The following is a 12,986-nucleotide window of genomic DNA, read 5'->3' on the forward strand; positions in this document are numbered from 1 at the left end:
GAAAACTAGCACAGAGGAGTTAAGTAGCTTGATAACTCAGCAAGTAAATAGAACTGGAATTTGAACCCAAGTAGCCTGATCCAGAGTCCATGCTTGAAGTGCTTTGCTATGTTGACTCCCTGTTATTAAACATTAAGAATCCTCTATCGTGGGACGCCTTCGTGGCTCAGTGGTTGAGCATCTCCCTTCAGCCCAGGTGGTGATCCCAGAGTTTGGGGATCGAGTCCCACGTTGGGCTCCCTGTGAGGAGCCTGCTTCTCCCTCTGTGTCTCTGCCTCTCTCTCTCTGTGTGTGTCTCTCATGGATAAATAAAATCTTAAAGAAAAAAAAAAAAAAAAGGAATTCTGTGTCTTACACATATCCAGCATGGGTATTCAGACATAAAACTATTTTAGAATTGATTGCTGTCTAGACAGGTTATGTGGAATTTTCAGTTTAATAGACATTTTAGTACCCACATCAACAGTGTTTCTATAGCCTGGCCATGATCTGAAGTATCACATAGAAATGAATGTTGTTGTACTCAGCCCAAAATTTTTTTTACGTTTAATCTCAATTGTGTTGTCCTTTTGAATTTTTCTCACACAGTGCTACTGTATTTCATGAACTGGTGTATAAACAAACCAAAATTATTTCTTCAAACCAAGAACTTATATATGAAGGACGACGTTTAATCATAGAACCTGGAAGACTGGCACAGCATTTCCCTAAAACTACTGAGGAAAATCCCATCTTTGTAGTAAGTCAGGAACCTCTGAGTACCATAGGATTGATATATGAAAAAAGTAAGTTGGGATTTTCCTGGTGATCTTGCTAGCCATTAAAAAAAAAGATGACCTATAAAAATAATTGGCATTTTCATAAAGTTTATTGATGATAGTAGTGTAGAATTTTCATAAACATTAAAATTGTGTAAATTAGTTGAATTAGACTAGTAATAAAAGTGAAAAGCTTTATAGGCTACAGAATTTGACTTTGAATAGTTTCAAAAAATGGTAAAATAGTTTGTCATGCATGTTTTACTGTAGCTCTCTGCTTTTAGTATTTATTCACACTCAAAATAACCTTTTGTATCATAAATATGAGCAAATATTTATTGTATCCAGTGTGAATAGGATACTTTGCCAGGCTTTGGAGTCTAAGAAAAATTAGATCTACATTTGGAATCAAATTATTAATCCTACTGGTGAAGAAAAGATTACCCAGATTTTACTTTTCTATTTGGATCTTTGGGATTTGATTTAAAGAGAAGCATTAAACTTATTGTGTTGGAATATATTTAAGAAAAAAACAGAACTTCTTAGAAATATTTTAGGGAACTCTGTTGTTAAGGAATGGGCATTAATTGTTTAAAGTGATTTATTTATGTTTTTTTAAGTGATTTTTTTTTTTTAACCTGGAGAAGAATGTTAGAGTTTTGCTACTAATGTTTAATTTAGAGGTAATCTAGAGGTTAATATTTAATTTTTTAAAAATTGCTACAAAGGCTCTAATAATTTATTCAAAATATTTTATTTCTGATTTTAATTATTTTATTATTTTATTTTATTACTTCAGTTTCCCTCCCTAAAGTTCATCCACGTTACGATTTAGATGGGGATGCTAGCATGGCTAAGGTTAGTATTTAATTAAATTACTATGAACAAAATTACTGTGTAAACATCTGAATTAAAATTATCAATAGTAGAAACAGTAAAATGTATTATCTCTACATATGCCTATATGATTTAGGAAATTATTTATTTAAATGGTTATCCGTTGCAAATTATTTTGTGTTCTCTTCCTTCTTTGAATTCCTAAATCTTGAACTCCTAAATCTTGAATCTCTCTCCTAGAGAAAAAATTTTCTCTCTAGAGGCAGTGCATGTTTAACATTATCATGTTAATAATGAAATATTTATTGTATCTGTCTATAGCTTTTAGAAATTGGTAGTTTGTGTTTTTTAAATAACCTGATAAAAATATATAAGCTTGAAAATTGTTATGTAGAAGCTTTTCTTACCCTGTACCACAATTAGCACCAAATATTCACATTTTGTGTTTCTTCATTAGGCAATAACAGGAGTTGTGTGTTATGCCTGTAAAATTGCCAGTACTTTGCAGCTTTATCAGGAATTAATGCGAAAGGGGATACGATGGTTGATGTAAGTAATAGATTGAAATTTGAAAATAGGGGATCCCTGGGTGGCTCAGAAGTTTAGTGCCTGCCTTTGGCCCAGGGTGTGGTCCTGGGGTCCCAGGATTGAGCCCCACATCAGGCTCCCTGCATGGAGCCTGCTTCTCCCTCTGCCTGTGTCTCTGCCTCTCTCTGTGTATCTCATGAATAAATAAATAAAATCTTTAAAAAAAAAAAAAAAACGAAATTTGAAAATAAGTGGTAACTTATCATTGACACTTCACCTTTTTAGGTAAGGTGAAGAGTACAATTTGGGGTGCTTGGGGTTTTTTTGTTTTTTTGGTTTTTGTTCTGTTTTGTTTTTAAAGATTTTATTTATTCATTCAGAGAGAGAGATTGGGGTTGGGGTGCTTGGGGTTTTTTTGTTTCTTTTTGTTTTCTGTTTTGTTTTTAAAGATTTTATTTATTTATTCATTCGGGGGTGGGGGCAGAGACACAGGCAGAGGGAGAAGCAGGCTCCATGCAGGGAGCCTGATGTGGGACTCAATCCCGGGTCACTCAGGGATCCCCAAGGACTTTAGTCTTAACTAATCTCGCACCCAACATGGGGCTGGAACTCACAACCCCGAGATAAAGAGTCACATGTTCCATCAGCAAAGCCAGCCAGGTGTCCCTTAGATTTTATTATAATACATTTATTTCACATTTAGTTTATAAAACATTTAGCAACTATGTTTTCATTTGATTCCTACAATAAACTTGTGAGACAGGTAGGACAAATACTATCTGAATTTTAATTTAAAACTTACGCCACACTCTACAATGTCATAAATGAAATCTTTTTCCAGGGCCCTTACTTGGCTGTCATTTCACTATCTTGGTAGGCTTTAGGTTTTGTTGTTGTTAAAATTTTATTTATTTATTTGAAAGAGAGCATGTGCATGCAAGCAGAAGGAATGGCAGAGGCAGAGGGAGAGGCAGGCTCCCCACTGAGCCACCCAGGCATCCTGGCTTTTTTTTTTTTTTTTTTTTTTCTTTTAAGATTTTATTTATTTAGCTGAAAGAAAGAGAGAGCACAGGCGAGAGGGAGGGGCAGAGGGAGAGGGAGAAGCAAAATCCCTGCTGGGCAGGGAGCCCAACTCAGGGCTTAATCCTGGGACCCCAGGACCATGACCTGAGCCAAAGTAGACACTTAACCAGCTGAGCCACCCAGGCATCCCCACTTTGGAATTGTTATAATGCAGTACAATCTGTACTTGTTCTAAAGTTTATATCCTCGGAATCTTCCTGTTTCTTGCCTTTTTCCCAAATGAAGTATACACTCAACTTTATTTTTGTAACAGCATTTTTGAGCTATAATTCACATATTGTTTAATTCACCCATTCTTAAGTGTATAATTCAGTGATTTCTAGTACATTCACAGAGTTGTGCAGCTGTCACCACTCATTGTATTTTTGTCACCCCAAATAGAAACCCTGTACCCACAAACAACAACAACAAAAAAGAAACCCTGTGTACCCATTAGCAGTCACTTTCCATTTCCCTTGTAACCTCCTAGCCCCAGGCAATGACAAATACACTGTCTATATAGGTTTGCCTATTCTAGACTTTTCATAGAAATGAAATTATACAGTGAAGTGCACACTTACTTTGACAAGCAATAAAAGCGTGTTTTTACTAAATAACTTATTCTAAGTCAGAATATTGATCATCTAGTTAAGATCATCAAGTTAAGATCATCTAGTAGTAGTTAAGTTACTAGTCTAGTAAGTCTCTTCCCTGAAAGTAACCAACCATAAGAAATGTTTTGTGGATGAATATGACTTGCCCTTTTTGGTTTTTTGTTTGTTTGTTTGTTTGTTTGTTTGATCTCTCGATTTGTAGATGTTATCTCTCATCTGATAGAAGCAGAGAATAAATGGTCTCCCTTGAACATCACATCTCCAGTTTCTATACATCATTTGAGGCTTTTGAATTTTATGTACACGTAGTAATGGCCTCATGTTCTCTGGGTTTACAATGCTCTTTGGCTTTAATGCTTATGACAGCTTATTTTTACCTGCCTCATGCCTACCCTTCCCTTCTTGCACAAACATGCATGAAGCATCTCATCATACTCGTTCTGGCTCTTTAAGAAGAAAAAAGAATGATGACACTTTTTTTCTCCCCTCTCATTTTTATGTTTAGTCCATAGGTTGATGGAGTTTTTTGTGTTCACATATCCAGTTTGTAAGCCTGTGCTTTTCTCTGTCCATTGAGGAGCCTCTCATTTTTACTAAACACTTTCTGGAGAAGTAAACTCTTACTTTTGTGGTATTGTTACTAACAGCTCTCATGTTCTCTTGCTCTTGCTATCTACCACAGTCACTACTCCAAAAAGCTTTTTTATTCCCTTTACGTCCTATCTTTTCATTTCATAAGTCTTGAGAAAATAGTTAATAAGTATTTTAGACTTTGTGGGCCACATAAGGTTTCTTCTGTTTTTACAACCTTTGAAATTATAAATATTATTCTTCACAAGAACAAATTGAGTTTGTTGGCCCTTAATGTAGACCAAAAGCCTTCCAGTTTTATTACATACTATGTTATCCTGCTTCTTCAGAGTCATAATCTACTATGAATAGTAAAAATTAACTCTCCTGGTATAAAGCATAATGCTATTTATATTTAGGTATTCATGTGATTATAGATTAATTTCATTCCTTAATTTAATTTTTTTTACCTTAATTCAATTTTTTAATGCCTTAGATTTCCAAACTGTTAACCTACTAAGTAATAATTAATGGGTTGTGCCCTAGATAAGTATAGGGGTCAGAGCGATGCTTTCAGTAATAAAAAGTGAATTGGCAAGATTAATCCCAAGGGGGAAAAATGAATTAGCTTTCATAATATAACAAGATTGTTAATAAATTTGTCTAAACAGTAGTAACACAGTGTAATTAGTGATAGACAAGAGAAAACAAATCATTCTTTAAAGCAAACAAATCTGGGGCACCTAGGCGGCTCAGTGGTTGAGCATCTGCCTTTGGCTCAGGTTGTGATCCCGGGTTCCTGAGATTGAGTTCCACATTGGGCTCCCCACAGGGAACCTGCTTCTCCCACTCCCTATGTCTCTGCCTCTCTCTGTGTCTCTCATGAAAGGCGGGGGGGGGGGGGGGGGGAGGAAGGAACGAATGAACGAACGAACGAAATCATTCTTTAGATAATCTAATGAGAATATTATTATTTTTTAGAGAATTAGTTAAAGACGATTATAATGAAACTGTTCACAAAAAGACAGAAGTCGTGATCACACTGGATTTCTGCATCAGAAACATTGAAAAAACTGTGAAAGTGTAAGTAGATTACTTAATAAAGTGGTTAAAATGACAAATATTGTCCCATTTCTCTTTCATTTATTTAGCTATCCTTGGCATAATATAGTTGCCATGCAAGTGTTTGTAGTATTAAGATATAGTCTTAGATTAAGTTAATTTCTCACAAAGACAAAAATACTTAGTTGTCTCAGTAAGAAATGAACATTTGGTGGCATTTTCTCCTTCCCTTTGCAAAGGAAAAGGTAATCTTGACATAGAAATATCTCATTTTTTAACCTTGCAAGGTAGACACTCTGAATAGGGAAAATATAAAAACTGCAGTCAAGGGATCCCTGGGTGGCGCAGGGGTTTGGCGCTTGCCTTTGGCCCAGGGCGCGATCCTGGAGACCCGGGATCGAATCCCACATCAGGCTCCCAGTGCATGGAGCCTGCTTCTCCCTCTGCCTATGTCTCTGCCTCTCTCTCTCTCTCTGTGACTATCATAAATAAATAAAAATTTAAAAAAAAAAAAAAAAAACTGCAGTCAACGAAGGAAGTAGGAAAACATATTCTAGAACTGTATTTTGGTAGTGTTTATAGAATTTGGGGTTTACTTTTAGTTTACTATTATTTATTAATTAATATTATCCCTGAGACTGTTTTTTGAAACAGAATATTTTAGACTTCCCTGTTCCTAGGCTGTGTTATTTATACTGTAGAGGAAATACAATTAATGAAATTAGTATGTACTATTGACTGCCATTCCACAATCTAGTATTTTGACTGCTCTGCTGGCATAAGACTTAATAATTGTCTTTTTTATGTTATCGTACATTAAAATTTATTAGTAGAAGTGTATAAAATTCCTTCTTTATAGAGACATCAGGTTTTCTTGGAATCTGTTACTTTTAGTAGTCTTTGCATTCAGTATTCTAAATAATTATAATAACATATAATTTATAAAACATCTTTTAAAATCTATATATTCATAGTGCTCATTGAATTTTTTCGTACTTGTTTGCATACAGATATGAAAAGTTGATGAAGATCAACCTAGAAGCAGCAGAGTTAGGTGAAATTTCAGACATACACACCAAGTTGTTGAGAGTAAGTATTTACAAAATTATGACTGTCATTGGAACTATGCTAATGGTTCTCCTACTTGACTTTCACAACAATTCTATGAGATACAAAGTATTGGGTAGCCCCGGTGGTTCAGCGGTTAGCGCCACCTTCATTCCAGGGCGTGATCCTGGAGACCTGGGATCGAGTCCCATGTCGGGCTCCCTACATGGAGCCTGCTTCTCCCTCTGCCTGGGTCTCTGCCTCTCTCTCTCTCTCTTTCTCTCTCTCTCTCTCTCTGTCTCTCATGAATAAATAAATAAAATCTTAAAAAAAAAAAAAGATACAAAGTATTAACCATATTTTACAGGTAAAGAAACAAGCTTAATTGGATGATTAAAAGTATTTTGTATGTTTTTTAAGAAAGGATATTTAATGTAAGAAATGATTTATAAAATGTATTGTCTTATTTTATTATATGATACTCTTGGTGGAAATTCAAGCCAAGAAATGGTCCTTGCATTTTTGAATTTGAATTGACGTAATATAAAAAAGAGTATGATTCAAACTTTAGACTCCATTGGCGATGTGATTATCATTTCTGTATTTGGCTAATCTGAATCTGATCCCATTGGTTTTATTTAGCTTTCCAGTTCTCAGGGAACAATAGAAACTAGTCTTCAGGATATCGAAAGCAAATTATCTCCAGGTGGATTACTGTCAGATACATGGGCCCATCAAGAAGGCACTCATCCAAAAGATAGACAGTAGGTTATATAACTTTATTAATAGTTTCTGTTCCTATAATTAAATGTCCTTTTTCACATTGATTTGATTAATTTATTTGGATTTTTTTCTTTATATAGTGTAGAAAAGCTACAAGTCCTGCTAAATTGCATCACAGAGATTTACTATCAGTTCAAAAAAGACAAAGCAGAACGTAGTAAGTAAAATTTGCCACTTGTTAATGTAATGAATCAGCTCAACTAGTTGTAATTCAGTTGAATTAATTTGGTATATTTATAAGGGTGGCTCCTTAAGTTATTTATTTCAGAGATTTGATTCTGTTGGAAAAGAGGTTCAATATAAAAAAAATGATCCTTGGGATCCCTGGGTGGCGCAGTGGTTTGGCGCCTGCCTTTGGCCCGGGGCGCGATCCTGGAGACCCGGGATCGAATCCCATGTCGGGCTCCCGGTGCATGGAGCCTGCTTCTCCCTCCGCCTGTGTCTCTACCTCTCTCTCTATCTCTCTGTGACTATCATAAATAAATAAAAATTTTTAAAAAAATGATCCTTAAAACCAACCTTTTGAATATTTTAAATAAAGGGTCCTGAACTCTAAAATCTCTAGAGATCAGTGGTGTAACAGAAAGAAATGAGATTGGACATTGGAGACTAAGGAGAACAGAAGAGGAGATACCCATGTAAAGGGGAGAATCACTACTCAGTTCACCAGATTCGTTGCCCACAATCCTCCTATTCTCAAGAGAGGCTGGAAATACAGATTTTATTAGAAATATCCTGCACGGGGGATCCCTGGGTGGCTCAGTGGTTTGGCGCCTGCCTTTGGCCCAGGGTGCGATCCTGGAGTCCCGGGATCGAGTCCCACGTCAGGCTCCAGGCATGGAGCCTGCTTCTCCCTCCTCCTGTGTCTTTGTGCCTCTCTATCTTTCTCTGTCTCTGTGATATGTCTATCATAAATAAATAAATAAATCTTTAAAAAAAAAAAAAAGAAATATCCTGCAGGCACCTGATTGACTTAGTCAGTGAACATGTAACTCTTGTTCTCAGGATCATGGGTTTGAGCTACACATGGGTATAGAGGTTACTTAAATAGTCAATAAATCTTTAAAAGAAAATATCCTGATGTTAAATGTTGAAAAAAAAATAAAAATAAAAAATAAGTGTTGGCAGTTAATATTCTTCAAGTTAACACCGTACAGATCAGTTAAAAGGCTATATATATATCTAACCCATGGGTCATGAGTTTGTGTCATCTTACGTTCTTGGCCTTTTTGAAGTCATAATCTCAAAAGAAAAATGTGCATGATTTTGTTATTCTACATTTACAGAAGTAACATTTCTTATTTTCAGGATTAGCCTATAATGAAGAACAGATCCACAAATTTGATAAGTAAGTGTCCATATTATGTTTAATAATAATTATTTTTGGTTATGTTATTAATACAATTCCTCTTAAAGTTGAAATTATAATAAAAGATACATTTTAATCTTGGCTTCACAGAATCGTTATTATGTGTGCACATATTTGAGGCCCACATGTCTGGTCCCTGGTTGAGAGGTTAAGGAGAAGGGAGAATGAAGGGGCATCTTCTGCATCATGTGCTCTGATTGCGGAAGGATGGTTAATAGAAAACAGAGGCAAGGGCAGACTTAACCACTTTCTTTACCTTAACATCATTAAATATTTTTTGGCCATTCTCCATTATGAACCTTCTCTTTTAGTTCTTGCTACTGTAATATCTGTCTTAGAACCCTTTGGCTTTCTACTATAAATATTCTAAAGCCAGAACAGTCATTAAGAAACATAAATTTTATGTATTTGAAAAGTTTTTATCAGAAATAGAAACTGTCACATTGGTTTAAGCCTGTGATTATTTCTAAATTATAGGCAAAAACTGTATTACCATGCAACAAAAGCTATGACCCACTTTACAGATGAATGTGTTAAAAAATATGAGACATTTTTGGATAAGTCAGAAGAATGGATGAGGTAAGTAAACTTAGTGGTTGACTGTACAATGTACAATTCAGTGTACATTGTATACTTTAAATAAGATTAATATTTCATTAGGCTTCTTATTAATTGATTCTTTTTGGTTTTCAGAAAGATGCTTCATCTTAGGAAACAGTTATTATCCCTAACTAATCAGTGTTTTGATATTGAGGAAGAAGTATCAAAGTATCAGGACTACACAAATGAGGTATAACTGGCAAAGTATCTAGAAAAAATCGTTTTCCTGTTAGGAGAAAATACATTTCTTCTCAGTTTATATTTGCAATGACTGAAAAGAGAGAAATAGGACATAATAAACCTTATATTTATTTGTCTGCTCATTCGTAATACATATTTTGAGCCAACTTTTCAGAACTTAGATGTTTTACAGTTAAAAGCATCTGATAAAATATAAAAAACTAAAGAAGCTTTTTTAAAAAAAAACATCTAACAGACCATTCTTTAATCATCTTTGAAAAAGTTTTTTTTTAATATTGTATCATTCATAGTTTTGAGATTAAAATTTGAAGCTATGAAGGGCATATTGAAACATGTAACATTTGATGTAGTCTGTACTTTGTTCAGTGATTGATGTGGGGTTTTTTTTATGTTTCAGTTACAAGAAACTTTGCCCCAGAAAATGTTTGCAGCCTCCAGTGGAATCAAACATACCATGACCCCAATTTATCCATGTTCTAATACATTAGTGGAAATGACTCTTGGGTAAGAAATTTATTTTGTGTACCTATGATATTTCCATTCATTTTTATTTCAGTTTGTGATCTTCTTTTATTTTGAAATTTTGGTATTTGTTGTGAATACATTTGCTAATGTTATTTAATGGCTTCACCCTATCTAAAACATAATGTATTTCTAAAACATTTGCATACTTTTTTTGAGCAAATGCATTGATCTTTGTTTTGTTTACATAGTATGAAGAAATTAAAGGAAGAAATGGAAGGGGTGGTTAAAGAACTTGCTGAAAATAATCATATTTTAGAAAGGTAAGTAATGTAAATATCCTGCCCTGTGATTTTTAAAAAAAAATTTTTTTTTTAAGATTTTATTTATTCATGAGAGATAGAGAGAGAGGCAGAGACATAGGCAGAGAGAGAAGCAGAGAGAGAGAAGCAGGCTCCATGCAGGCAACCTGATGCGGAACTCAATCCTGGGTCTCCAGGATCACACCCTGGGCCAAAGGCAGGCGCCAAACCGCTGAGCCACCCAGGTGTCCCCTGCCCTGTGATTTTATATGCAGCAGAGTACATACAGATCTGTGCTTGTACCTGTCTTCCTATATCCAGTAGGTTAAGTAGTGGGAAAGGGACATAAAGTCCATAAAAAAAAACCCTGTTGTTTTGTGATTTTCAAAATACCTTTTAGTGTGTTTGGTGTTGCTTGGATAAAGACAAGTCAACTGTGATTGATTCCATTTTATAGTAGCACTGGTTAATAGAATTATTTGCTTTTTTAAATCAGTTTGTGAAAATGAAAATGTTTTGCACATTATTTTTCATACATCTCATTAGAATTATAATTTATTGGAGTGCCTGGGTGGATTAGTCAAAGGTCCAAATGAATTTCAGCTCAAGTCATGATCTCAGGTTCAGTGGATGGAGCCCAGCCTCAGGCTCCATGCTCAGTGGGGAATCTGCTTGAGGATTTCTCTCCCTCTGCCTCTCCCCACCCTCATTCGCTCTCTCTAAATAAATATATCTAGAATTGTTATTTTATTTTTTAAATATTTATTTGAGGGACGCCTGGGTGGCTCAGCGGTTGAGCATCCGCCTTCGGCTCAGGGCATGATCCCAAGGTCCTGGGATCCTTCTTCTCCCTCTGCCTATGTCTCTGCCTCTGTCTCTGTGTCTCTCATGAATAAATAAATAAAATCTTTTAAAAAATAAAAAATCAATTCACACTTGAGTTTAAAGAACAAAATACTCTGGCCCAGCCTCTTCACTCAACTTTACTTCCCACTAGTTCCCAAAATCACATTCTGTTCCAGCAAGATTACATTCCTAATTGTCCATTAAATATGTCATACTTAATCCCAACTCCTTATCTTTGCTTTTCTAAATCCCACCCCACCAAAAAAAAGTTACCCAATTCTTCCTAATACTTTCTAGATAACATCCTTCATGCTTTTCTCTTAAGAAGTCCTCCCAAGCCACTGATTGATTTTTTCACATATTTATAATAATACCACTGTGTTTCTGTAAGAAATAGAACAAATCATAGTTGCTTAAGCTCTTTAAAAATAACAGCTTATTCATCTGAAAAATATCCTATATTCTTCTTTAAAATGTCAGGGGCTGGGACACCTGAGTGGCTCAGTGGTTGAACATCCGCCCTTGGCTCAGGGCATGATCCCGGGGTCCCTGCATGGAGCCTATGTCTCTGCGCGCCTCCCTCCCTCCCTCTCTCTCTCTCTCTCTCTCTCTGTGTGTGTGTCTCATAAATAAATAAATAAAATCTTTTTCTAAAAAAATGTCAGTGGCCAAACAAATGAATCATCTGAGATTTCCTGTTTTCTTTTGTGTTTTAGGTTTGGCTCTTTAACCATGGATGGCGGCCTTCGCAATGTTGACTGTCTTTAGCTTTCCGGGAGTTTAAGAACAGTTTTAGTTTGCACAAGAAAAAATGCTGAGGCATTAAATGAATGCCTGTATAAGTGGTCTCTTATTTCTACAATTCAGTATTTGATGTGGTCATGTAAATATGTACAGTATTGTAAATACATAAAAAATATATAAATTTTTGGCTGCTGTTAAGATGTACTTTTACCTTTTAACATTTATAATTAAATGAGGACATTTGACCTCAGTGAGCACTAGAAGAAAGCCATGACTGATATGTTGAAATACTGATCCTCTACTCTTCTGAGTAAGGCTGAGTTCTACATCTCTGACTGCCTATTGGAAACATTTTTTAAATAGAACCAAAATTGTCATCCTTACAAATAGAAAAGACTGATAGTTGACACGTTTATAAGTGATAAAATGGAGAAGTGGCTTCTTTGGGTGAGGAGCCAAACCGAACCACTATTTTATTAGGATCACAATTTTGGGGGAAGGATAAAGTGGTATCATTTCATTTTACAAGGTGCCAAGATCCCAGTTATCGTCATATCTGTTTAATTTCAGATAAAGTATTGAGCAAAATTTTTAAAGTGATTTAATTATTAAAAACTATTGATTTTATTTTGGCCATAAGTGTATAACTCATAAAAATTTTAGAATTATTTCCACTGTGTTTCAAGCTGTATATTTCTTGTTTAATTTAATTCTGCTTACTCCATCATGAAAAATATCAATAAATTTCTCAATTTTAATGTAAAACTTTGTATCTTTCTGTGTATAATAGTTTGACAATTTGTCTTTTGAAAAAGAATATCTGTAGTGATGGTAAATCATTCTCAGACTATTGAATATAGGGACAGTCTTGTTTCTCTTCTAAATCTGATTCTAAGTTTAGTATAAATTTCTCCCATAAATATATGCTATCTAAACCCAAAGAGAACATTTTCTTTGAAACATCTACCCAGAGTCCTATGCTAAAGGATATACTCAACAAGAAATTATTCCATCCAGCAAGTATGTGGTTTTGATTTTGGTTTTGGTTTCTGACTTACCAGATTATTGAAGTGTGAGTGTGCACAACCTGCATATCATGAAGATACCAAGTCCCAAAGAGTAAATAAATTTAACTACCATGAACATTGGAAAACTGAAAATGGATTAGGTTTTAATTTGAAATCTCAAATCAATGCATTAT

At 35.0% G+C, this 12,986-nt stretch overlaps 1 protein-coding gene across 4 annotated transcripts in view; it reads left to right on the plus strand.

The window, feature by feature from the left end:
• The window catches only part of TBK1 (TANK binding kinase 1), a 40,489-nt gene extending 27,939 nt beyond the window's left edge, over positions 1–12,550 (plus strand). For all 4 annotated transcript variants that reach the window (XM_072742926.1, XM_072742927.1, XM_072742928.1 and 1 more), the window contains 13 exons: positions 589–785; positions 1,558–1,616; positions 2,053–2,144; positions 5,351–5,452; positions 6,442–6,520; positions 7,121–7,242; positions 7,342–7,418; positions 8,570–8,609; positions 9,108–9,209; positions 9,324–9,420; positions 9,829–9,935; positions 10,145–10,216; positions 11,758–12,550. In XM_072742926.1, the coding sequence (XP_072599027.1) occupies positions 589–785; positions 1,558–1,616; positions 2,053–2,144; positions 5,351–5,452; positions 6,442–6,520; positions 7,121–7,242; positions 7,342–7,418; positions 8,570–8,609; positions 9,108–9,209; positions 9,324–9,420; positions 9,829–9,935; positions 10,145–10,216; positions 11,758–11,809 (1,198 nt within the window). In that variant the 3' untranslated portion in view covers positions 11,810–12,550. The remainder of the gene's footprint in view (positions 1–588; positions 786–1,557; positions 1,617–2,052; positions 2,145–5,350; positions 5,453–6,441; positions 6,521–7,120; positions 7,243–7,341; positions 7,419–8,569; positions 8,610–9,107; positions 9,210–9,323; positions 9,421–9,828; positions 9,936–10,144; positions 10,217–11,757) is intronic.
• Positions 12,551–12,986: the final 436 nt, after the last annotated feature.

The sequence above is a fragment of the Vulpes vulpes genome, chromosome 16 (assembly GCF_048418805.1).
Source record: "Vulpes vulpes isolate BD-2025 chromosome 16, VulVul3, whole genome shotgun sequence".
Taxonomy (NCBI): Eukaryota; Metazoa; Chordata; class Mammalia; order Carnivora; family Canidae; genus Vulpes; species Vulpes vulpes.